The 24,996-nt window shown below is 39.9% G+C and overlaps 1 protein-coding gene across 6 annotated transcripts in view; it reads left to right on the plus strand.

Annotated features, from left to right (window-relative positions):
* Positions 1 to 24,996, plus strand: part of ZFYVE26 (zinc finger FYVE-type containing 26) — a 49,872-nt gene that overhangs the window by 21,373 nt on the left and 3,503 nt on the right. Inside the window, exons 21-41 of one of the 6 annotated variants that reach the window (XM_083838777.1) lie at positions 384 to 1,123; positions 1,726 to 1,922; positions 2,840 to 2,944; positions 3,536 to 3,658; positions 4,534 to 4,710; positions 5,846 to 6,092; positions 7,157 to 7,261; positions 7,429 to 7,545; positions 9,072 to 9,229; positions 9,847 to 10,016; positions 10,982 to 11,010; positions 14,305 to 14,426; positions 14,528 to 14,748; positions 15,430 to 15,577; positions 16,665 to 16,874; positions 17,741 to 17,959; positions 18,878 to 19,075; positions 19,375 to 19,577; positions 20,363 to 20,504; positions 20,920 to 20,979; positions 24,162 to 24,344. In XM_083838777.1, the coding sequence (XP_083694903.1) occupies positions 384 to 1,123; positions 1,726 to 1,922; positions 2,840 to 2,944; positions 3,536 to 3,658; positions 4,534 to 4,710; positions 5,846 to 6,092; positions 7,157 to 7,261; positions 7,429 to 7,545; positions 9,072 to 9,229; positions 9,847 to 10,016; positions 10,982 to 11,010; positions 14,305 to 14,426; positions 14,528 to 14,748; positions 15,430 to 15,577; positions 16,665 to 16,874; positions 17,741 to 17,959; positions 18,878 to 19,075; positions 19,375 to 19,577; positions 20,363 to 20,504; positions 20,920 to 20,979; positions 24,162 to 24,344 (3,874 nt within the window). The remainder of the gene's footprint in view (positions 1 to 383; positions 1,124 to 1,725; positions 1,923 to 2,839; positions 2,945 to 3,535; positions 3,659 to 4,533; positions 4,711 to 5,845; positions 6,093 to 7,156; positions 7,262 to 7,428; positions 7,546 to 9,071; positions 9,230 to 9,846; positions 10,017 to 10,981; positions 11,011 to 14,304; positions 14,427 to 14,527; positions 14,749 to 15,429; positions 15,578 to 16,664; positions 16,875 to 17,740; positions 17,960 to 18,877; positions 19,076 to 19,374; positions 19,578 to 20,362; positions 20,505 to 20,919; positions 20,980 to 24,161; positions 24,345 to 24,996) is intronic. The other 5 variants (XM_083838778.1, XM_083838779.1, XM_083838780.1 and 2 more) reach the window with 5 other exon arrangements.

Here is a 24,996-nt window from a genome sequence, read left to right on the forward strand (position 1 = left end):
CTCTTGCCCTGGTAAAACTGGGTAATCTAAGGTCCTTCCATCACAAACAACTAAATCAGTGTCTGATTTGACAAAGAAGTTCTTAAATTAAAATAAAAAAAGCACTAATAGTGAACTGTTATTAGTATGACTTGTACCTGAATACAACAATGTATGAGTAGTAAGTTCAATAATTTCTTTAAAGGAATGGCAACATAAGCTGTGAGTTATCAATGTTATGTTGTATAAATTTTCTCATACTGAATATAAGATTTGTACTCTTCTCATGTGAGGAGTATGAGGTGTTTGTGCTCACAAAGCATTTGGAATGTTTCTGAAGATGTGTAATTGTGAAGTACTGTTTATGTGTGTTGGGTAAGCTGGTTCTGTTTTCAATCCTGCAGGCTTGCTTCACTCTTGGCTAAAGAAGAGTTGAACTTGAATGTGCAGCAAGTTATTGTTAACTGTTGCTGTGAGCCACTGTCCTTGTGCAGCGCAAGGCAAACCAGCCAGGCAAAGTCGCTTCTGACAACCATCAGCAACCTAGCGCATCAGTATGCCTGCTGCTGCCTGCCAGATGTTGAAATACCTACTCCCAGTCCTGCAGTGGCCTCTGAGGACATCTACACTCAGGCCCCATCCTCTGTGACTGACTTGAGCCAGAACACTCTCACTGCCTCCTCCCTGGACTTCCTGAAGTCTCAGTCAAAATTAACAGCCACAGTGGCATGTCTAAGTGCGTCTAATATACAGAAAACTTCCAAATCGAGTTTATCTTGGATGGAATTTCGAGGCAAACGGGAGGCGCCCTTAGGTTTGGAACAGATTTCCAGGGAGTGTGAGGCATTGTTGAAGGAGTTCCCCATACTGGAACAATTCCTGCTTGCTATGTTTGAGCCACTTCAGAATCAGCAAGAGGAAGGCGTCAGCTTGGCTAGTGCCTTCTCTGGCAAGACATACATATCTTTGGTTCTCCTAGGACTGCATTCCACCACAGCCGTTAAGGTATTAATGGAAGTCTTTGAACAAGCACTTGCTGCAAAGGATTGGGTCAGAGCTCTGAAGGTCTTGGATTTGTACAGTCAGGATGTGGAGGAGTTGGACAACATTAAGGATGTTGTGCTGAGCTGTGCAACTGCTGAAGGTAAGAAAGATGAAGTCAGGTGTTCCTTTTGCATTCCTCTGCCTTCTGCCCTTTTCGTATTATATGAAGAATACAGCCTGAAACAGGAGGTGGAAACTAAGGTAGTGGTCCATGAGCAAATCCAAAGACAGAAACAGATCTCTTCCCTTCTATCGTCCTAAATTTGCTTTCTCTGATAGTGTAGTTCCTGTTTTGCTAATTTGCAAATCCTGACAGTAAACTTACACAAAACCTATTTAGTACAAGAGAACTGGAATGTATCGTGAGTGTTACTTGTATGTGAAGAGCTAGGTATGTCAGAAGACATAGTATTAATGGAACATCTCTTAAAGCAGTGTCATTGTCATACATGGATGATGTATCCCATGAAAAGACAGGCCTTTTAGGAGTCTAAGGATGGCAAGTGTCCCATGCTGACTTTGGTTGCTTCCTGAGAATCTGATGCTTGGCATGAGTCTAGTATAGGTTTTTCAGCTACGTACTGTTTGTTTTGCTGGTACCATCCAGTGCAGATGAGGGTGTGTTGTGGTGGTGTTTTTTTTTTTTTAATCTTTCTAAAATACAGAAACTGAGTTTTATCTGGTGGTTTGTTTTCTCTGCAGGTAAGGATGGTTGGCAGTACTTGTTCCCAGTAAAAAATGCAACATTGAGAAGTATGCTGGCCCTGCGCTGCCTGGACAAATGGCCACTTGATGCCTGTTTGGAAATACTAGCTTATTGCATTTCTGACTTGGGCATAACTGATGAACTAAAAGCCAACTTGCAGAGCAGGAAGAAAGAACTTCAGGTTTATCAAAAGGTACAAAGCCATTACTTCAGTAACCAGTAAAATGAAACAGGCAGGAGGGAGAAAATATGCTTGCACTTTTAAAAAAAAAATTTGGCCCTTGGTTCTTTTTTTGATCGTAGTAACTTTTCAAGTCTTTCATTCCAAAAACACATCATGTGTTTTCACTACTGTAGTATCCAATTACCACACTCTTCCACCCTTTATAACTTTCCCATTCTCCTATGAGAGTTCAGGTCTGCAAATAAGATTAGACATAAACTTTTATGCATGCCACTTTTTTTTTTTTTTACAAATAATTTGTTTTTCCATTCTATATCAATGCTAGGACTTTTGGAAGTTTTCCATTGCAATTCATGATTTTATCTGCCTGGGAGGTATAGATATATCCAGGCATAGTTTAGAGGTCTGCTGGTCCAATAAGCAGATCTGTATCGCAGGCAGTTCTTCTAACTGCAGGGGAGTTTAGATACCCAAGTTAAGTCAGACTAGCTGGCCTGCAATTCAGCACAGACTGAAAAGGCAGATGGAGTGTAAAGGAGGAATAAATCCCTGCTGAGCTCTGTATGGTAGTGATTCTCCTAACTGATGATTGTCTCACTTGTTAGCACCAGCAACGTCTGCAGTATACAGTATATGTTTACTCTTTCATCCATAATTACTGCCATGTAGTCTTCTAGAAACCTTCCCTTACAAACCTGCTTTGCAGAGCCATTTGTAGATTAACGCCTTAGAAAGATCACAGTCTTTTTTTTGGGGTGGAAGTGCATTACATCATCCTGGTAGAGGGCTAAAGATAAATGTGGATCTCCTTTTAGACTTTTTCTTTGTACGAAGTATCTCTTGATGTGAGCAGCTCAGCTGTCTTCCTAGACTTGATTTTTGTAGATAAAACTTTTGTGTGCTACAGTAATATTAAACTTTTTCAGATTTTGAATTTACAAAACGAACCTCTGTGGAATGACTGGCAAGATCTGAAAAAAGCCTGCACTGATGATCCCCAGACCATCATGAATATCATTCTGAAGGCGAAGGTTAGGCATTGGCATGTGGACACATTAAACTTTGATAAATTTGTTGAACTTTGATAAATTTGTTGAACTAGCTTTTTAAAACAGCAGTCAAAAAATATTAATACCTTGAGAGGAAGGATTCTTTTACTCAATTCTATGCTACAGAAACAAATACAAGTATGTGCTTAATGTCAAGACTTAAATGTAATTAATAATCCTTTAACTCTTATTCTGAGGTACAACCTACTCTTTTCTCTTAAAACTCTGAAGACTTGAATGGTATGACTTTTGTTGTAATACAGGCTTGGTTATTATATAAGCAGTAATGCTGTAAATCTGGTTGGCTTGAAAAGTATCTCTGGAAAGTCAGTGTGCTTACTGTGAGGTGAGAAACTATTCTCAGTACAGGTTGCGACTGGCAAACTGGATGTCATCTCTTTCCCCTTGTCATTTTGATTTTTTTATGTTTGCATGAGGGGAGGAGAGTCTAAGCTACAGAAATTCTGTAAGCTGATCAGAAGTTTGGGAGAAACTGCTGTATCAAATGGTAGACGGTTGTTTTCTGGTTTGGTTTCATTAGTGTTTTTTTATTTGTTTTCTCTTATTCTTTAGGATTATGAGTTGTGTGAGGAATGGGGGCACTTATATCCTGTCCCAAGAGAAGACTTGATCAATCTTCACCGTGAGCACCTTCTCCACTTACTGGAGAGAGGTGACATGGAAAAAGCACTGCAGGTAACAGCGAGATTCTTTCAGCCTTACATCTCAAGGTCAAATAAGTTGAGAGCAAGGTATCCAAACTGTTGTTGCTGTCATTTACTCACATCACATGGGTATTTTGGAGATATTTCAGTATCATCAGAAACGTGTTTTGTCTGTATATCATATTTTGGCAAATTGTTTTGTAGTTACTAGGTCATGGAAAGTTGTGTTATTTGGCATTTTCATGGCTTTTTTGCTTCTTCCTTTAAAGAATGCTATTTGTTTAGATATGCTTTCAGGACCCTGGCTCTCACTTGGTCCACTTAAATGAAAATACAGCTTTGCAATCCAGTTGTTGGACCAAGACCTTTAAATGTCTTTACAACTACTTTAATTAAATGGAAATACAAGCCACCTTTTATTTGAAAAATAATAATGAAGCACTTTTGTGCTGCTTAAGCAGAAGAATCAGAAGTGATAGTAGTAAGATGAATTAGTCAGTTGTGCTTTGGTGCCCAAATTACCCAAGTGTGAATTCTTCTGGTTTTAATAATTACAGAGCTATTGCTAATAACAGAGTAAAATAAGATGCAGGCTCTTTCAGTCTACATAGTTTTAAAATCAAAGAAAGAAAAAATTAAGCAAGGAATGAGAGATAAGATGCAGAATTAAAAGGTCTCCGCCTTGCTTCTAGAATACTTTAAAAGTTATTTTGATTATGAAATGGAGCAAATAGGCAATAAGTAGGCAAATGGTTGATCTAAATCACCATTACATACATAGGACACTTGTGGAGGTTAATTTGCTTGTTGGACCATTGTAGGACAGCAATCTGTTATTCACTGACTGATATGAAGAATCCTCTGCAGGAATGCAGTAGGGATTTATTGTATTTCGTGTGTTTCTAGCTTTTGCAAAGAATAGAAGACCCTGGTATTTGCCTTGCAATCAGTGAGCAGTCCCTTGACCAGCATCCCAGCTTGGCAGCATCTCACTTCTTAGCTGATTACCTCACAAATCACTTCTACAAGAATCTGACAACAGCACGCCGTAATGAAATCCAGGCACTCTATATGGGATCAAAAGTGAGTAAAACTCCTTCATTGTAGGATTAACAGCAATATATAACTATAGAAGTACCTGCCTGTAGGTTTTTATCAAGCATTCTCAACCTATCAGGCTCAAGATCCTTAGTCTCAGGATCCAAAATAAGGTTAATGATGGGTTAAAACTTCTTTCCTTTCTCCATTTTGGCATTTCCTGCATCCTGAGGTGAATGTAGCTCCCAACGTAAACAGAGCATTCTTATTTCACTCTTAGCTGTGAGGAGTGGAGGACCATGCAGACTAAATGAGAGAAAAAAAAAATGGGGTGTCTATCAGTACAGTTTCTATCTCTGTCCTGGTGAAAAAGAAAGCACCCTCAATTTATTCTCTGTGGCAGAAATGCCAGGCCTTCTTCCTGTGTACTAATACAAACATGTAAATTACGTTAAAAATGTGCCCACAGGTATAGTGGGCTTTGATACTTTTCATGGCATGTTTCTCCTGGGTGCCTCGCAAAGGTAGACAGTATCGCTCCAGTTTCTGTATGGCCATTGCCCTTACAGAAGCCATGTAGGTTCTGTGCTTACCCTGGAAACAGATGTATTAACCAATAGATTACTTTAGTCAAATGTATCATAGGTGAACAACATGGAGCGCTTCCTGTAACTTGCAGTTTGCTGCAGGACTACAAATGGCAGTTCACTCCAGTGCTTTGCACAACATTAAGCTGTTTCTTTATTTGTCCCTTTTGAAGGCACGATTTGTAGAGTCCATATTAACTGGTCAGCTTTAGGAGAATTGCTTATATTTTTTCCTCATGTTTCCTGAAATGATGTAAAGATAAGGACTGGGATAATGTTTTTTTTTCGTAGCCTTATTTTAACAAGACAATGTGCTCTACCCTGCTACAACATATCTGTCACAGGGTCACAAAATGCTTTCTAGTTTTCAGATGCCTCTGAAATAAGGCAGTGTTTGGAATGTGAAAGCAGAAGCTAAGTAACTTCTGCAAATTCGTACATTAATTCTGTCACAGAGCTATGAATAGGCCCAAGAAGTCCCAACTCCATTTTTTAGCCTCTGCATGTTATTCCATTCCCTGTGTAAGCTGCTCAGACAGTTTCTTGTCAGATTTGGAGGCACATAATTTTAACCGTTTCTTGTTGTTTCACAGGTGTTGCTGACTCTACCTGAGCTCTCCCGTGTTACCTACTTCCACCTCTCCTCCAGGCCACTGCTGATGCTGGAACAGCTGCTCATGAATATGAAAGTGGACTGGGTAGCTGTGGCTGTGCAGACACTGCTCCAGCTCTTAGGTGGACATGAAGTTGGCTTCACTGTAGAAGACATTGACAGTTTGCTCTCAAAGTATGCAGAAAAAGCCCTCGACTTCCCCTATGCATTAAAAGAAAAGCGATCAGGTGACTGTCCATAAGAATTTTCCGTTTGGGAAAGAAGGGCAAATTTTCCCCCAGAATTGTTTTACTAAGTATGCCATAACATTTTTAGATGTATGCCTCAGTTTTCCCTCTAGCCCAGAATATGTTCTTGCCTTTCTTGTAAGAAGCATATGTACTCAAAGACCAAGAGCTCCAAAACTTTCTCAGTTTTCTCTTTTGCTCCTTTTTAGGGTCTTTTTTTCTTATTCAATAGTGTTCAATTTTATTTCATTTGCTTAATGTGAAGCCACTGACAACTTCAGCAGTTCTAAAACTTGCACTCAACCACGTCTTCCCCCTAAACCATGTGAGACTTTGGGGGGGAAATGAGCGTACACTTCCCTCCTCCTAGACTCCTGTTCCTTTTTTTTTTTACTGGGTCTATTTAACATTCTTGGCACAGCTCTCTTTTCTGGTTTGTCAATCAGTTCTCATCTGTGTTGTCATCAGTTCTGCATTTGGCTCTGTGCTTGAGGGTTTTGTAACTGGAACAGCAGAGGGTGCTCCAGGTCAAGCCCAGTGGTCTTGTCTCACTGCATTGGAAGTGCGTGATGTGCTTGCCTGTCTGTATTTGTCTACCTGTTCCTACATATGTGGTACTAGCTCACTTTATAGCAGTTTCAAAATGTTGATACCATTTCATAATTTAAAGATGCAGCTCTCAAGGCATCAGACTTCGTCCATCTCTTCCTGCCAAATGACCTATAACTTTGCAAGTATGTTCCTTCTGCTGCAATGTGAAACAATATTTGCAATGAGTACCTTGTGTCAGCTGATTGTTCTCACACACGATACTGTTTCTCTGCTGAATTATTCCTGTGCCTGTCAGTAGTCCACTGCTTTAAGGATCCCGTTCTCTATGTTTTATATAGTCTCACGTGAATCATTGTGAGCTAATTTTCTTAAAAGATAGTAATTTGTAATTACACAGCTAATCCTGTTTGTACTAACATTGTTACATACTCCTGTGAATGGATTCCTGTAACATTTGTTAAAACAAGTGGATGTATAAACAATATTGTTCTGTTTTTTTTACTCTGTCCTAGATTCTGTGATACGTATCCAAGAAAATCTCAGTCAAATACTGGAGTGTGAAGCAATGTCTAAATCAGGATCATCAGAACTGTCTCCTGCCAGTTTTACTGGTAAGGGTAAGATCTCTATGCCATTTTCTTTCTTTTTATCCCTTATCTATGTTTGAAGTGCGTACCACCACTGAATAGTAACTTAGGTCTCTGTATTGGTGATTTGGGCCCAGTTAAAAGAAGATGTGAAGGAGAAGAGGAAGGGCATAGTTTTATTTTGTTTTTTTTGGTAGATATCTACAGAACGTCTGAAGAGTCAGCACACAAATCCATTTCAGGCACTGCAGGGGGAAAAAAAACAATTCTGAACAGAGCACAGAAAACTGGATTATGTCTGCAGGAAGAAAAAGGTTTATCTCTTTGTCACAGCTAGGTTGTAAGTGGATTAATGGTGCTGCAGGTTAATCTTCCTGTGTCTTGATTTCTGTGCTATCTTTGGATATATAGGCAGAGCTTTTCTGGAAGCCCACTCACTGTAGTGGTACTTCGTGTTCTTTTCTCGGTATCTTTTTTTTTCTTCTCAATTTTAACTCTGGTTTTACAGTAGAAATCTCATCCTTTTTTTTGTCTGTTTTCTTCTTTCTTTCAGTCCTTGAATTAATTTTTTTCTAGGATCCCTTTTGTGACCTGAGGGAATAGCACACCTTGTTATTGTCTGAGAGGGCTCCACTCACAGTCCTCAAATACAAATAAATAGAAACAAAATAATTTAATCCAAAACAAGAATATTTGTGGCTTAAAAACAACCATAAATTCTTTTGTAGAGTCCATTCTGCATCTAATGCAAGAGATGCACGCTTCAGAAGATATATATTCTGAGAGATGCGTAGTGTGTGCTCTCAGGAAAGGACTAGCAAAGGGTATCCGCAGACCTCCAAGGCTGGTGATTCTCAGCGAGTGGTGGGCCTGTGCTATCCTGATCTCCTGTTCAGGGCTCTGAAATATTATCTGGTTCTCTATCCTGAGCTGGTGATTCTGCTTGCACTGCATACGTGAGGTGACAGCGTGTCTTGGATTTGGCTGTGTAGCTCTTCAGTTTCTCTCCTAGTGGTCAGCTTAATATCTGTATGTTGTTACAAAACCTGAGTGAATTGTCCTCTAATGTTCCTTTGCAATCCAGCATCTACTTGAATGAGTTAGCTTTACTGGAATGGAGTTTTTTTCTTTAGTTTAGTATCCATGAACATAGAAGGTGGCTTGTAGGGCTGGGATGAGCTGTTGAACTTTTTAGTTAGCCTGAAGTGTAACTGTCTCACATCATATAAACCAAGAGTCTATCTACTGCTATAAATTTGATTCAAATAATATTTCTTTGGCAAAGTCAAAGAAGCTAAAGGCCAAAGACTTAAAAACTTCTGCCTCTTTGAACTGATTTTACCAACAGTAGGTTTTAAAGCAGATCAGACAGGAAGGCATATGCTGTTGCTAGCAATGCCATACCTCTCCTGAGATAATAAAGAAGATTCTTAGTCTTCAGGAATGTCAACACTAGGTATCCTTAAGGTTCTATTTTACGCTATACCACTTATTTGGTATTTGTATTCCTGAGTGTTTTTTTCCCTCCTTCTCCAAGTCCCTGCTTATGATACAAGCATAGATGTTGAAGTTATCTTATACTTCTCTAATTGTTGTGGTAAAGATCTACTAATAACTAAGTACTCTTGCTCATTAAGATTGTAAGCTTCTAATACTTCAATGCTAGAGTTTTAGTTTATAGCATTTATACTCCTTACACAACGTTACTCTGCTATGCCTAGGTGAAAGATAAGGGTAGTCTTGTGAGTCTCAGTAAGTCTGTAGTGTTTTCTGGTATTCAAGACTCCATTAAACAGCTTAAATCCCTTTCCATGTTTGTCTTGTCCTGGCTTTTTTTAAGGTGTAACAACGTCTGCAAGTCCCAGAGAAAGAAGTTTGCAGCAAAATTTGTTTCCTCAGGAATTTGTGCCACCTGAAAAGCCACCTCCAAAGCAAGAATGGATACCCGATGACACTGAAACGATATGTATGGTTTGCAAATCTGAACGCTTCACTATGGTAAGGAGCAAAAATTAGAACTGTGACCTTAATGTCAACAGTTGCTTGTAATATGTTTCTTAAAAGCCCTTAGCTACTTTAGCAAGTTTGCCTACATCACTGTAGGCTTGACAGGATTGCTAGTCCATTGATTTTTAACCATTAATTTCTATTTAGTGTAGCTGAGGAGACAGGCAGCAGTTACCTGTTTTCACTGTGAAGTGAAAAAGATTAATTTTGATTTTTGCAGGTGTGCTGGCAGTCTTGCCTTATATTGCTTAGAAGCAGTACTATTTCCTCAAAATGCCTGTTGCTTTTGAATTTGGAAGTGACTAAGGTAGTGTCAGAAAAAGAGTCTACAGCTTCTGATTTTTCCAGGAAGCAATCTAAGTATCTTGATGACCAAAACAGGAACAACTTGAGTAGTGGAGAAAATTGAAGACTGCAGCAAGTATATTAAACGTGTGTCCCTAGAAGGGAATTCTGGTAGTGAGAATCAATCATTTTATAGTTCTAAAAAGCCTCGTCATGTGTGCTGTGTCCTCTCATCAAGTGAAGTTTACTCATGAGTGGAGGCAGATACAGGCGTGGGCTTTGGGTCATGTTCCTTCAGTTGCTTATTCATGACTTGTGCTCAGTTTAACAGGCGTCATCACTGCAGGCGTTGTGGCAGGCTGGTGTGCAGTTCTTGCTCTACCAAGAAAATGGCAGTAGAAGCTTGTAGAGAAAATCCGGCTCGAGTATGCGATCAGTGCTATAGCTACTACAACAGAGATCATCTGCCTGGCTTGGTACATGACACAAGCACGTATGTCTTTCTATTCTAGTTATCCTCAATTCCAAATTGACTGGATCTGTTGAACACAGTTGTTTTAATGCTACTTCATAGTCCCTTGATTGTGACTTCTTGAACCTTGGGTATTCAAAAGCAAGTTCTTGATTAGATGGCCTTTTCATTAAGGGCACAGTTTCAAAGCCTGTCTGTGATGACAGATTTTCACGATCTGGTGGCTTTCAGCTGAGAGTTGGATGGGGATTCATTGTGCATTGGTTAGGCCAACTGGTGAAAAGTGCAGCTGAAAAGAGTGAGCTTTACTATTTGTGATCCCATAAAGCCTGCTGATAGCAGTATCAGCTATGGCAATATCAGGAGGCTTGTGAGGAATAGCAGTCTGAAAAAAAAATAGTGAAAAAATAAGCAGTCACCTGTAGATAGATTAGCTTGAGTCAGAATGGTTGCTTATGCTACCAGATTAGGTCAGCAAAGCTTAGCTGTGAACTTGAATGCTACTAGTCATGTTTTAATTGCTTGTGTTGTCTTTTTCTAATTGCAAAGCGTTTGTCTTTTGTTTATACTCACCTTATTTGTATTTAAAAAAAAAAAAAGATGCTAAATCTTTCAGGTCAGAGACCTGGATCCTAGAAAAGTCATGTGAGCTCTGATGTGTTCTGGTATTGGGCAGTTCTTGTTCTCAGCGTCTGTTTCATTATGATTTGTGCAACAGCAAGTTGTTACTATAGAAGGGTGTGAGAACTAATTACTTAATGTAGTTGAAATACAATATGTAGAGTCAGAATCTTGCACTTCCAGACAGCGGAGGGTGGGGACAAGGCAGTGGGTTGGAAAGGGCAGGGAGAGAGACATGTTACATTCTTATAGTACCTTTTTCTGAAAAGGCTAGCCGTATTGATCCCTTTTCTTAAAAGTATGTTTTCCCCAGTGTGGAAAGGCATGGACTAGGCATGATGGTTCTTTCTGTCTTTTTATTGTAGCACAAAAGAAGATCAGGACCAAGTGGAAGGTAAGGAGTGGAATAGTATTAAAATGTGTTTTTTTTAAAGTGCACGATTACCAGTGCAGTTAAAGATGGCAAGCTGCCATGCCTAGCTGTAGCTAAAGGTTGATCAAAACTTCAGTTACAAAATATCAGTGGTGTTTTTGCATGAGCAGTCTGAAATAAAGTATTCCAAACTTCTGTGAATGGGAAATTTGTGATTTAGGAGAAATGGCTGAGTCAATACTGAACAAGCAGTTTGGGGATTAAAGTACTGGGGAAAAAAAACAGTTGGAGAAGGTACTTTACATGCTAGAAATAGTCAGTGAGAGGCTGTGGTAAGAGTAGAAACTACTAGTCCACTATAGAACTGTACTGAGTGATGCTCTTTTTACAGACACTGCTAGAACAGTCTGTAAAAAGTGATCTCTGAATACTAGTGCAGTGTGCTCTGATGTTTGATACCCCATTTTAGCTTTAGCTGGGGGTAGCAAAGGATGAGGCTTTGCTCATGGGTCTGGCTGTGACCTGAGTTCCCTTTCCTTTGCTGGTTTTATGAATATCAACTACTAATTTCTCTTCAGTGCCTCAGTTTCCCCATCTAACATCATAAGACTTGAGGAGTAATAACAAAACTTCATTTGACTTTTTATTTTTTCCTGCCATTTTTCCTCAGATGGCATTTGTTGCTTGTTTCTTAAGTCGGGTGTTAGAGGTGATTCTGCAAAATTTTCATATACTGATGTGTTATTCTGCTGGACCAAAACAGAGTTATTTCAAGTGCTTATAGCAGTAATATAAAGCATGGAGAAAATCTTGTGTTTGTGCTACAAAACAAATGAGAATTAATATTTTTCCCTACTTGTCCCCTTTGAAGTCTGGGCTATTTCAACGTTTTTGCTGTTGACAGAAGTAGCTTTACTGTTCCCTTTGCTGCAAAACTGATTCAGCTGAAAATTAGTTTGAGCTGCTGCTTCTGATTAGATCCTTCTCTTCATTTGTGTTCTGTCTTTGTCTTGACCTATAAGATTTACCCTGGTGCATAAGGATTGTGACAGTGGGCTTGCAGGATTTTGTAATACACGAGGACATGGAGATTTTTGTTTCTTGGATTTTTGTATTACAAATTAGTGTGAATTACTACTTCCAAAGCAAGTATAGTAAATGTATATCTATTATAGTTACTACAAAATCACTACTAATGAAGTATATATTACAAGTTATATAGCAAAGCAAATACACTCATGATAAGTAACTTGTGTGTTTATATTAGTTATGCATATATAACTACATTAAAATATATATGTACGCATATACATTATACATAAATATTTCCAAGTGTACCTGATATGGCACTCCCCAAGCTACTTCCAGGAGTGAGGCCAGTCAGTGATGGACCATGTCTCACTTCAAAGATGATCTCTGTCATGGAGTCAGCCACGTGTCCCTGGCAAGGGTCAGATATGTCCAGATCCCATGTAGAGAAGTTCATCAAGGGCAAGTTCTCAGAGAGGAGCTCTATTGTGGGTAGAAAGCAAGTAATTTTTATATCACTAGAGATATAAGGGGATATCACTGCCTGGATCACCCTGTAGATGTTGCTAATTTCTATTTTTTACCTGGGATAGCTAATAGATGATGATGTTTTCTACGTTCTCAGAACAATTTTTACTTTCCCAAACGGTTTTCCTGTTTTTCCAGCTACAGCAGCCAACAGCTGTTGCTGTTTCCTACTTTCTCAGTTTGATTTCCACCTTTCCAGATAAGTTTGTTGTTGCAGTTTCTTCTTTTTGCATTTATTGAGGGTGTCTCAGAGTGTCTGTGGTTCTCTACTCCGCTGCACTTCAATTATGCCAGCTTCACTTCTCAAGGATGCTCTGGGTTCCCAGGCTAGCAGTTCCCAGGCTAGCAGTTCCCAGACTGGCAGGCATTTTCTTCTGTCAGTATTGCAGCAGACATCTCCTGTCAGTATTTTTCCCATTATACCAAGGTTGCCTTTATGGCTGCTCCCGTTGCTTTCTTGCTTTGATTGCAGCATTCCTACATATCACCGGGCCCGTATCATTCAGTCAGAATGAGTGAATCAGAACATGTTAGATGTTAGAGGGAAAGTGTTTTATTGGGCTGCTTTCTTAGCTTTTCTGTTGGAACTGTGAATACATCTTACAAAATGTTTTCAGACCTGGTTTGTTTTAATTATTCCACTCTCCATTTCAATTTAGAAATAGCTTTTTTCTTTTTTTAGTTCACACTACAGTTTTAGAATTATTCACCACTAACAATTCTGTGAGCTCTAGAACAGTGAGTTTTTTAGTGTTTTTTAATTTGTCTTGGTTTTGTTTTTTAAGACTTTTAAGCTTTCTCAGGGAGAAGTTGTTGATCAGGCATACAGGTGGCAAATTAGCTTTGTTCTCTGTTTTTCAGTGTTGTATGAATGTCCATTGTTTCTCTGCCAGGAACCACAATCAGAAACCTGAGCATGCTGTGCTTGTGTATTCTCAGACGTGATTTGACCTGTAGCTAATCTCAGTTTTCTGGAATAATTCTTAGCTCAGTTTCAAAGTAGAACCAAGAATATAATGATATTTATTTAAATAATCTTTTGTTCAGTATCAGGTACAAGATGACAAATGGTACTACTGTACTACAGTGTCTGGATTACTAATTTCGAAACAAAAATTTCGATAATCTGGCGTACAGAAAGTCTTTCCACAGAAATGTCTTCTGTTGAATCTTTTGATTAAAACTAATTTTCTGCCATACTACTTTGTATGAAAACTTAACGCACAAGTTAGCTCGTCTTTTCAATGTCTTATCCTAAAGGTGCTGGACAGTATGTTCAAATAACTTGAATTCTCAAAAGAAGATACAGGCAGATAAGTAAACTTGGCTTTTCTCTTGCAACTGGTTCTTCAGTTTCCCTTGTTAGCTGTAACCTATAGGTCACATATTGCTATTTCCCTCCTGATCAGAAATGTTTAATACCTCATCTGAGAGAAGGCGAAAGAGGAAAGGTTGCTTTGTTTGATGTCCTGTAGGATAAAGATTATTAACTATTTGAAGACGTGTTACTGGATCCAGGTTTTGGTGAAAGGATGTTGATGATAGAGTGAGTTTAGGTGCTGTTTGGTAGCCTGCTGAGGAATGGAAATGTTTCTTTAACGTGTGTACTAGACAAATGATACTGACAGGAATTGGTACAATGAAAGCACCACAGATGATTCTTTTAAGACTGTGGGACTGCTCTGCATCATGTGTCTTTAGCCAGGTTTGTTGCTACTTGCACAATAATTCTACCTGTTCTTTCCTTCCTGGCTGCAGAAGCTCCTGATAATGAATATTCCACGGTGGTGCGAATACCCAAGGCAACTGAGCTTGAATGGATTTTTTCCCTGAATGAAGAGGAGAATGAAATTGTGCGCAGTGAATTTTATTACGAACAGGTGAGATCTGGAGAAAGAGAGTGAGAAAGAGAGTCCAGTATAAGCAGCTTCCTGGAGAAGTACCTCAATATTCACATTTGTGTCTTTCCTCAATTTGTCAGGCTCCCAGCTCTTCCTTGTGTATTGCCATCCTTAGTCTGCACAGCAACAGTATAGCGTGTGGCCACCAGCTGATAGAGCACTGCTGCAAATTGTCCCAAGGGCTCACTAATCCTGAGGTAGATGCTGGACTCCTTATGGACATCATGAAACAGTTACTCTTCAGTGCCAAAATGATGTTTGTAAAAGCTGGAAGGAGCCAAGATCTAGCGCTCTGTGACAGGTGATTTATCAGATATTCGCTAGGATGTATTGTCAAGATAATTATCTCCACTAGGGAGTGGAGGGCGGGAGGGTTGCTTTGTGATTGTGCTGTGGACATCTTAAACAGGAAGAGAATTTCATAGTGTAAGAATAGTATAAGAGTTCAAGTGATAGAAATTCAACTAATATGACTATGTAATAATTACTGAGAAAATTCTTAGTGTAGGAGAAATAATTCACAATAATTGAAGTAAATATTTTACTTCTACTGTTGTGGTGTTTTTTGGTGGTGGTGGTGGTGGTGGTTTTTGGTTTTTTTTTTTTTGCTTTCAGTGTGTATTCCAATATGGGATTTTAAACCTGTACTTCCTGAGAACCAGCATATTACTCTTTCTTCAGACTTTGTCCTACAGGGCTTTAAGTGGCAGGAGCAGTGTATAAATTTCAAACATACTGTTATGATTCTGTAACTTTAGTTGGTGTCTCCAGTCAGCATCTGCCAGTGCTCCATTGAATGTTGGGACGAAAAAAGAGTAGCCTCAGTAAGATAGTAGAACAGATAGAGAAACCTGGTGTACTGGTGAGTTAGGAACCACTGTTCTAAGAGTTGTCTTTGACATAAAGTTTTTTTTAAGATTCTTAGTGTGTATGATAATAGTGGAAGTGTATGAATTTGTTTAACCTCTTTGTTTTCTCCTAGCTATATCAGCAAAGTGGATGTGTTGAACATTTTGGTTGCTGCTGCCTACCGTCCAGTACCATCTTTGGATCAGATTCTTCTCCCTGCAGCAGTAACAAGGTTAAGAAATCGGCTTTTGGAAGCAGAGTACTATCAACTAGCTATAGAGGTAATGACAATAGAAGGATGTGAATGTTAATCTTTCTGTGGTGGTTTTTGTTTTTCTCTCTTGAGTTTAAATGGATGTGATGGGTGAAATGGACAATATTTAAACTGTTACAAGCTGGGAATAAGTTTTTAAACAATGGAAACAATCTTGTCTGAACATTGGGGAAAAAAAAGCTTCTGAGAAGGAAGATGTATTCTGCTGTGGAGCAATCTGCTAAAAGGAAGGACAGGGTCCTTGTTTTCTGGTACAATTAAAATGGGGATGGACTAACTGCCAGACAGTTATGTGAAAGAATGTTACATCCAGCAGAAGGGCTGAGGCATACTTTGTGGCAGGATTTTGTCTGAAGCTTGTATGTTTGGTTTTATTTGTCCATAATATCACAGAAGATTTTAATAAGGCAACTTTAGCAAGCATTTACTTGGAAAAGAGCAATGGTGGCAAATCTGTCTGTCAGAGTTCATGTGGTTTATCTTCCATCCTGTTCCTGCGCCTAGTATTTCACAAGCCTCTGTTTATGGCATTGCAATTTGTAGGAAGAGGATTATGATGCTGCAAAATATATTAGGATTTTTAAGGGTAACAAGTAGCAGAAATAAATAACATATTTGAATAAAAAGGGTTCATGTTTAAAGGCAGGTGATAGACTAAAGAAAATCAGGAATAAATTTGATCAGCAGAGTTTTATGAAGTAAAAAAAAATCTTGGCAGTTCATGGGACATTTGCTATTGTTTTGTTTTTTAAACCACAAACCCAATTAATTTTACTATGTAAAAATCATTTGCCTTACGACATTTTCACATCAGGAACAGATTTTTTTGTAAGGCTTAAAACTGCTGAATTGAAATTTCCCAGATATGTGACTGCCTAAACGTGTGCAATAAAAACATTGATTTGGAAATCGTGGGTGTTTCAGTAGCTGGCACTTTGTGCCAGTAACCTACAAATAATCAGCATGTCATTTTTTGTTTGTTTTAATGGGAAATGCAGTTCAGGAAGTGAAAGGTCACAGTCTCCAATAAGCTAGCTTTCCTATTTTCTGTATTGGGACTGTATTGCAATATTGCCAAATTATTTTGAATTTAGGTTTCTACGAAGTCTGGCTTGGATCCAAGTGGAGCATGGCATGCCTGGGGCATGGCTTGTCTTAAAGCTGGAAATTTAAGCTCAGCAAGAGAGAAGTTTAACCGGTGTTTAAAGCCACCTGTGGATCTAAACCAGCTGAACCATGGTTCAAGGCTTGTCCAGGATGTGGTACAATACCTGGAGTCCACAGTGAAGCCCGTACTCATTGCGGTAAGGGTCTTCTCTTCTGTCTACTGTGAAAGGCTATGGCAAAGCCAAGTATTGATGCTTTAATACACATCTTATAGTAATGCAGGATACAATATCAGGTATCAGGTTTCTTTTCTTCTTTTGTCATGATTGCATATTGCAAATTCAATATTGTTGAGAATTTCACTAGCTGCTTCCTCACAGTGAATTGGTGGCTGAGTACCAGATCATAGTGTTGTTTTTTGTTTGTTTTTAATAGCAAGCTGGGGCATGGTTAGTGGATGGGAAAGAAGCTGTAGTGGTTAACGTGTTATTACTGCAGTCTGAGGAAAGTAAACTCCATCCCAACAATATGTTGTGATGTTGCAGTGATGTCATTTGTCTATCAAAACTCTAGTAACTTAGCACATATTCAAAGCTGAGGTTAAAAATGTGATCTCACAATTTTTCCCTTGGCTGAAAACACTACTACGTGGTTTGGGGTTATCTCTGGAAGTTCTGCTTAGGTATACAAAAAAAAGACTCTTAGTACTAAGTAAATACAAAATCATAATGGTGAAAGACCTCTTGCTCCTAAGTATTCTAGGAGAATAAAAAAGCCTGCTTGAATTAGGTTATTGAAGTAGCTGCTGGAGTGTTTTGTTTAATAAACAAGCCTCCCATCTGTCCCTGAAAACAGAGCTGTGCTAGTCATGAGAACATTCAATGTCTCTGATAGCACAGTTTCAATCTAATTTTTATAAAAAGCATTCCTGGAGACTAACCCCTCCAAAGCGATGACCATTTACAAAACAAGAACGAAAAAGCCTCAGGGCTGGGTGACAAGGTCTAATTGAAAAGAAGGTTCTCTTCTTAGCCATCACCTATCACTGATTTTGTTTTAACAGCAGGATGATGATTACTTTGCCACGTTGAGGGAACTTGAAGCAACACTGAGAACAAGAAGTCTCTCTCTGGAGATGATGTGTGAGGGGAAGGTTCAACACAACAGCTACTATCAGGAGTGCTTGTTCTATTTACATAGTTATGGCACTAATCTGGCAATAATAAGCTTTTACATGAGACATGACTGTATGAGAGAAGCACTGCTTCACTTGTTAAATAAGGTGAGTAATCCAGTTTGCCGTCACTTAAAATTAAATTTTGAAAAGCAGCTTAAGAGGACTTCAAGGCCAGTCAAGATGGTAATGAGCATCATAGAGCATTCTAGAGAGCATGTTTTTCTGCACAGTAGTTTTCCAGTGTCCTGAACATTATCACACAGACTGTCCAGTGACTGACGAGTTCAGTGACATGGGAAAATAATGTTGATCTTTACATCTTGTGTTTAATCTCTCTTCCTCATTGTGCTGAAACAGTGGCTTCTAGAGAAAAGGAAAAAATTGTGTTTTCTTTTTTTTGTAGAGCCACTGTATCAACACTGCTTTGTCATTTTACTATAAAGCTGAAAATCTGCACCAGTTGCTAATACAGAGAGAAAGAAGATTTTTGAATTCCAACACGGTGGTAACTTTAGACAGTTCATCACAGGGGCCTTAAGCACATGATGTATGAGGAAGGTGACGAGTTTTTTTTTCAGTTTGAAAAAGAGAGCAGGCAAGGGAAGACCTATGTGCTGATTTCAAATACTGAGTGGGTGATTATGGACAGAATGGCTCCAGGCTTATTTCATGTGCACAATAAAAGAGACAGTGGACACAATTTGGAGCAAGGGAAGTTCCAGCTGGATATAAGGAAAATGTGTTTTGTTTTGTTTTGCATTGATGTGAGGATGTTTAGGCTGGGAACTAGGTCCCAGAGAGGCTGTTGAATCACCCTACTTGGTAATACTCAGAATGTGACTGGGTAGATCTAGAGATGTCACTCTTTGAGTGAGGATTTGAACCACGTGACCTCCAGAGATCCTTTCCAACTAAATTATCTGTCAATTCTATGATCTCTGTCACTTGATACTACTTTTATATGAGGAAAATCTACATGCCACAGCTGCTTTGCTTCAGGCTACTTTTCTGGTGTTTGTGTAGGAATCCCCATCAGAAGTGTTCATTGAAGGGATCTTCATTCCAAGCTATGAAAGTGGAAAACTGCATATGTTGGAGAACTTGCTGGAAACTATTGATCCAGGATTGGAGAGCTGGGGTATCTACTTGATTGCAGCCTGCAAATACTTGCAGAGAAAGAACTACTACCACATTCTGTATGAGCTACAGCAGTTCATGAAGGTAAGATGAGAAATGTTGAATGCTGTCAGACTTTGGGTTATTTATTTTGCTGTAAATCTGCATGGTGGACAAGTACATTTTTGCTGCTTTCCAATCCTGAAAAACAGGTGGGAAGACCTGGACTGACTGCAGCTGACCTGCTGTGTGTTTCTGTGATGGATCTGGCACATTGCAGTAGCTTAACTATTGCTTTAAAGAAAACAGAGCATTGCCTGCTTTGTGTGAACACTTCATAGAGACAAGGATTAGAGAAGGTGGTTTACTCTGATCCGTCTTAGAGTTCAATACATTTCTTCTAGGATCACGTTCGTGCTGCTATGACCTGCATTAGATTTTTCACTCATGGAGCAAAATCATACACTGAACTGGGAGGCAAACAAACATGGCTTGTAAAGATTAAGGACCATCTCAAAGTCTACCTGCAGGAGGTCTCAAGAAGTTCAGGAAGGAAGAAAATTGTATTCACTTTTCGGAAGAAAATGTCTGCTACAGATGTGTCGAGGTATATATAAACAACAAGCTAAGTTATGGGAAAGAGGAAATTCTGACTTTGTCTTTTCTTAATAGTTGTGTTTGGGCTGAGTTTAGCTAACATATGCTAGGTGGGCCTGACCAAGATCTGACTAGCTAGTTGCAAGTATAGGATTCCCATTACTTTTTCCCCCAGCTACCCAGAAGATGAGCAATTATTTTCACTAAATAATCTAGTCTATCATCTACCTTTCTTCAATTTAAAAAAAAAATCAAACAAAAAAAACATTCCATGCGTAGACAGTTGTATTTAGCTGGCTATATTTGTTTGAATTGTAATTCAACTGTATACAAGTTACAAGCTTCAGTATTAACTGAATCCTTACATTCAAAAAACGAAAATGTAAATTTAGCCATATATCTTTTGTACTTGGGCTTTTATATCTTGATTTTCTCAGGTTTTTTTTTCTTTCATATTTTTTGGCTAGATACTAGGCTTAAAGTTGGGGGGGAGTGGGTATAAAGAGGTCAAAAAGTGAGAGCAGATACTTGGGATTCAGATTTTCTGGATCACTCTTTAGAACAATGCAAACAAGGCTCACCTGCAGCTTTCATTTGCTGAGTGCACAAATCTAAAAAGAACCTCATTAATGTAGATTTGGCTACATGAAAAACAGTCCAATAGTAACTAAAATAATTACTGTTTGGAAATACATGTCATTTTGAAATATATTCAAGGAAGTAGTAAGTTTACATGAACAGTAATTGACACTTTCTCTATTTCAAAATGAAGTGAGTTTTTTTTTTCCTGCCTAGGCACATCAATACAGTTGATCTGCAGATGGAAGTAACTAAGTTCTTGCATCGATGTGAGATCTCAGGAACCTCTCAAATGACAGGTCCCTCCCTGCCCACGCTCTTCGGAAATAATAGCATGAAAATGGATGTTGCTTGCAAGGTACTCACTGCTGTTTAAAACACAGCAATACTAATCAGCAATACTAATGTGATACAGAGGTTGAAACATTTGATGGTTGGAGCAACATCTGGTACTATTCATGGGCAAGTTACTTGTGCATATATACAACCTACAGTTAATGAAAAAGTAATGTTTTTCCTCAAAGTAGCAGAGAACACCTAAGAACCTGGAGCTTCTGTGCTCAAAATGCTTACCCAGTGTTCCATAGTGAATCAATGTGACAACAGACCCCGTATTTGCTCTACTTCTTGTTGGATGGCGTTGTTTTCTGTTGAAGAAATGTGTTGTCTTCTGGACTCTAGGCAAAATCTAGAAATGCAAGCATTATTATTTAACAATAGGTCACAAAAAAGCAATGTGCATCCTCAAACTCATCTGATGCCTCTCTTTTCAGGTCATGTTGGAAGGCAAAAACATTGAGGAGGGATTTGGGATTGCCTTCAGAGTCCTTCAGGTATGGAAAAATCTGGTAGAACAACTACTACCATTACCAAAAAACCTACTGCAAAGAGCAGTTCTTACTTCTGCCAAAGGTCTTTTAATCCACAAAATGGAAAATTTCTTATCAGAGAAGTCACTTGTTCAAGTCTTAAACATTCAGGGGTTTGGAGTAGAGACTTGGAGTAGAGACTTGGAGTAGAGACTTGGAGTAGAGACTTGGAGTAGAGACTTGGAGTAGAGACTTGGAGTAGAGACTTGGAGTAGAGACTTGGAGTAGAGACTTGGAGTAGAGACTTGGAGTAGAGACTTGGAGTAGAGACTTGGAGTAGAGACTTGGAGTAGAGACTTGGAGTAGAGACTTGGAGTAGAGACTTGGAGTAGAGACTTGGAGTAGAGACTTGGAGTAGAGACTTGGAGTAGAGACTTGGAGTAGAGACTTGGAGTAGAGACTTGGAGTAGAGACTTGGAGTAGAGACTTGGAGTAGAGACTTGGAGTAGAGACTTGGAGTAGAGACTTGGAGTAGAGACTTGGAGTAGAGACTTGGAGTAGAGACTTGGAGTAGAGACTTGGAGTAGAGACTTGGAGTAGAGACTTGGAGTAGAGACTTGGAGTAGAGACTTGGAGTAGAGACTTGGAGTAGAGACTTGGAGTAGAGACTTGGAGTAGAGACTTGGAGTAGAGACTTGGAGTAGAGACTTGGAGTAGAGACTTGGAGTAGAGACTTGGAGTAGAGACTTGGAGTAGAGACTTGGAGTAGAGACTTGGAGTAGAGACTTGGAGTAGAGACTTGGAGTAGAGACTTGGAGTAGAGACTTGGAGTAGAGACTTGGAGTAGAGACTTGGAGTAGAGACTTGGAGTAGAGACTTGGAGTAGAGACTTGGAGTAGAGACTTGGAGTAGAGACTTGGAGTAGAGACTTGGAGTAGAGACTTGGAGTAGAGACTTGGAGTAGAGACTTGGAGTAGAGACTTGGAGTAGAGACTTGGAGTAGAGACTTGGAGTAGAGACTTGGAGTAGAGACTTGGAGTAGAGACTTGGAGTAGAGACTTGGAGTAGAGACTTGGAGTAGAGACTTGGAGTAGAGACTTGGAGTAGAGACTTGGAGTAGAGACTTGGAGTAGAGACTTGGAGTAGAGACTTGGAGTAGAGACTTGGAGTAGAGACTTGGAGTAGAGACTTGGAGTAGAGACTTGGAGTAGAGACTTGGAGTAGAGACTTGGAGTAGAGACTTGGAGTAGAGACTTGGAGTAGAGACTTGGAGTAGAGACTTGGAGTAGAGACTTGGAGTAGAGACTTGGAGTAGAGACTTGGAGTAGAGACTTGGAGTAGAGACTTGGAGTAGAGACTTGGAGTAGAGACTTGGAGTAGAGACTTGGAGTAGAGACTTGGAGTAGAGACTTGGAGTAGAGACTTGGAGTAGAGACTTGGAGTAGAGACTTGGAGTAGAGACTTGGAGTAGAGACTTGGAGTAGAGACTTGGAGTAGAGACTTGGAGTAGAGACTTGGAGTAGAGACTTGGAGTAGAGACTTGGAGTAGAGACTTGGAGTAGAGACTTGGAGTAGAGACTTGGAGTAGAGACTTGGAGTAGAGACTTGGAGTAGAGACTTGGAGTAGAGACTTGGAGTAGAGACTTGGAGTAGAGACTTGGAGTAGAGACTTGGAGTAGAGACTTGGAGTAGAGACTTGGAGTAGAGACTTGGAGTAGAGACTTGGAGTAGAGACTTGGAGTAGAGACTTGGAGTAGAGACTTGGAGTAGAGACTTGGAGTAGAGACTTGGAGTAGAGACTTGGAGTAGAGACTTGGAGTAGAGACTTGGAGTAGAGACTTGGAGTAGAGACTTGGAGTAGAGACTTGGAGTAGAGACTTGGAGTAGAGACTTGGAGTAGAGACTTGGAGTAGAGACTTGGAGTAGAGACTTGGAGTAGAGACTTGGAGTAGAGACTTGGAGTAGAGACTTGGAGTAGAGACTTGGAGTAGAGACTTGGAGTAGAGACTTGGAGTAGAGACTTGGAGTAGAGACTTGGAGTAGAGACTTGGAGTAGAGACTTGGAGATTGTGCTTCAGCAGGACACCTCCAGACTAATTGTCTCCTACAAACGAATTATGTGGAGCTTTTCTTTTGCCTTGCACCTTGTTTAGTGACTCAGTGCTGGCGAACCACAATCAGTGATGTGAGTAGAGAGCTCTGACGTGGCAGCTCTCTGTGGTTTGTGACAGCCGTGCACATATACCAGATACATAACTATCTCTGCTCTGTTCTCCTAACTGAGAGAGCAAAGCTGAATAACTGAAAACTGTCTCTGGAGACCTCATCCTCTTCATGCCTGGGTAGGAGCTGAGGTGCTTACAAGCTAGTGTGGCACATTAGCCTCCGAACTTTTCTGTGTGTTCCTCATCCATATGTTAGGAGTTGCTAAAGGATATTGCTTCGTGCAGTGTGGTGTTGCAGTTGCCTCCCATATGGGAGAGAGGATATATCAGGGCATTTTCTGGACAGAGGTGGCACAGTGAAGGAGTATCTGTGACCCTGCTGCCTGGTACATCTGTGACTGATGCATATGTCAGACCCTGCTTCTTCCTTTGGGTCAGGATGTACAAGGCAGAGCACTTGTTTGGAGTGGGAAAAGTAGCACTGAACAGCAACAGTAGTCACTACCTCCCCGTAAAAAGGGAGCAACGGGTCCAACTGCCAAGCATCACTTCTGTTTCCTTTTTTTTTTTTTTTAATTTCTTGCCTTATTCATGGCAGGATCAGTCTGCATCTTTTATCTTTCTTCATATGGGAGGTATATCATGATCAGATACCTCTTATTTTCCAGGGTACACAAGCGGTGTCTGCTGGACGGGATTATAATGGGAGCCTGCTAAGTGAGGTAGCAGTGGGTTGGGACTAGGAAAGATGTTCTGTCAGAAGCAGTAAAATTTACTTTTGTCACCCTGGAAAAGGAAAAGGTGACAATGCCCTTGTTTCTGAGCAAAACTGAATTTTACCGGTCTGATTATAAAGAAGCTTTGAGCCAGTCCTGGGCAGTGGTGACTGGAAACTCAGAACCAACCAAAACAGTTTTTGCTTTTTAAGAGCAGAGTGTGATATTTTGTCCTCAGCAGAGATTGTCTCAGTCATGTAGAGTCCCTCTGAGAAAACCTGCTGAGAATGTTTAACATGTTGTCCTGGTGTTCACCTACCTCTAGGACTTCCAGCTGGAGGCTACAGAAGTGTACAGCAAAGTGGCCAAGCAGCTGGTGAAGCAGCAAAAGTACAGTGAGATCCGGCAGCTCCTCAAGTGTGTCAGTGAGTCTGGAGTGGCAGCCAAAAATGATGGGGATAATATTATCTTAAACTGTCTAAATGAATTCAAGAACATACCTGCTGAGGTAATTCTATTCTGCATCATGTCCTTTTCGAAGTAATGTGGGTAAATACCGTACAGGCTACAGAGAGACCATCCTGTGCTGCTCTTCTAGTAGTATCTTCAAACATTCTGGCTCTGTACTGCATGCATTGTTTAAAGGTGGGAGTGTGTATTTTCCTCCCTTAAGCTAGCTCCTTTGAGAGGAGATGATAGCCTACCCTGCACTTCCCAAATGAGTATCCACGGCAGGGATTGAATCTTTTACTGACAGGACCTGCTAAATGCTCCTGACTGGGGTGGGAGGTGTTCCCTTCAGTGAAATTTCCCTGGTTAACGCAGAGGATATGTGGAGATAGACCTGCTGCCTCCACTGGAAACAACTTTAAGGTTCCCTTTACCTACCACAGTGTCTTTTCCATCCTTGTGAAGAAAACAGATGTCCTCTAGCCTGACTAATAGAACTCGATAGAGGACAAGAGATTGACCTCATAGTGTTCTCTAGGGATACCCCACAGACAAGGCAGGTAGAAGAAAGCTGTGGTAATGGGAGGAATTGGACTTTGTATTTTCTGCATGTATGGTAGTGGTGGTTGGTGTCATGTAAACATCTAGCTGTGATCTCAGCAGCCCTTCCTCTAGGCAGAGGTTTGGTCCCTGAAGGAGTAAAGGTTTGC

Source organism: Anser anser (genome assembly GCF_964211835.1).
Source record: "Anser anser genome assembly, chromosome: 5".
NCBI classification, from domain to species: domain Eukaryota; kingdom Metazoa; phylum Chordata; class Aves; order Anseriformes; family Anatidae; genus Anser; species Anser anser.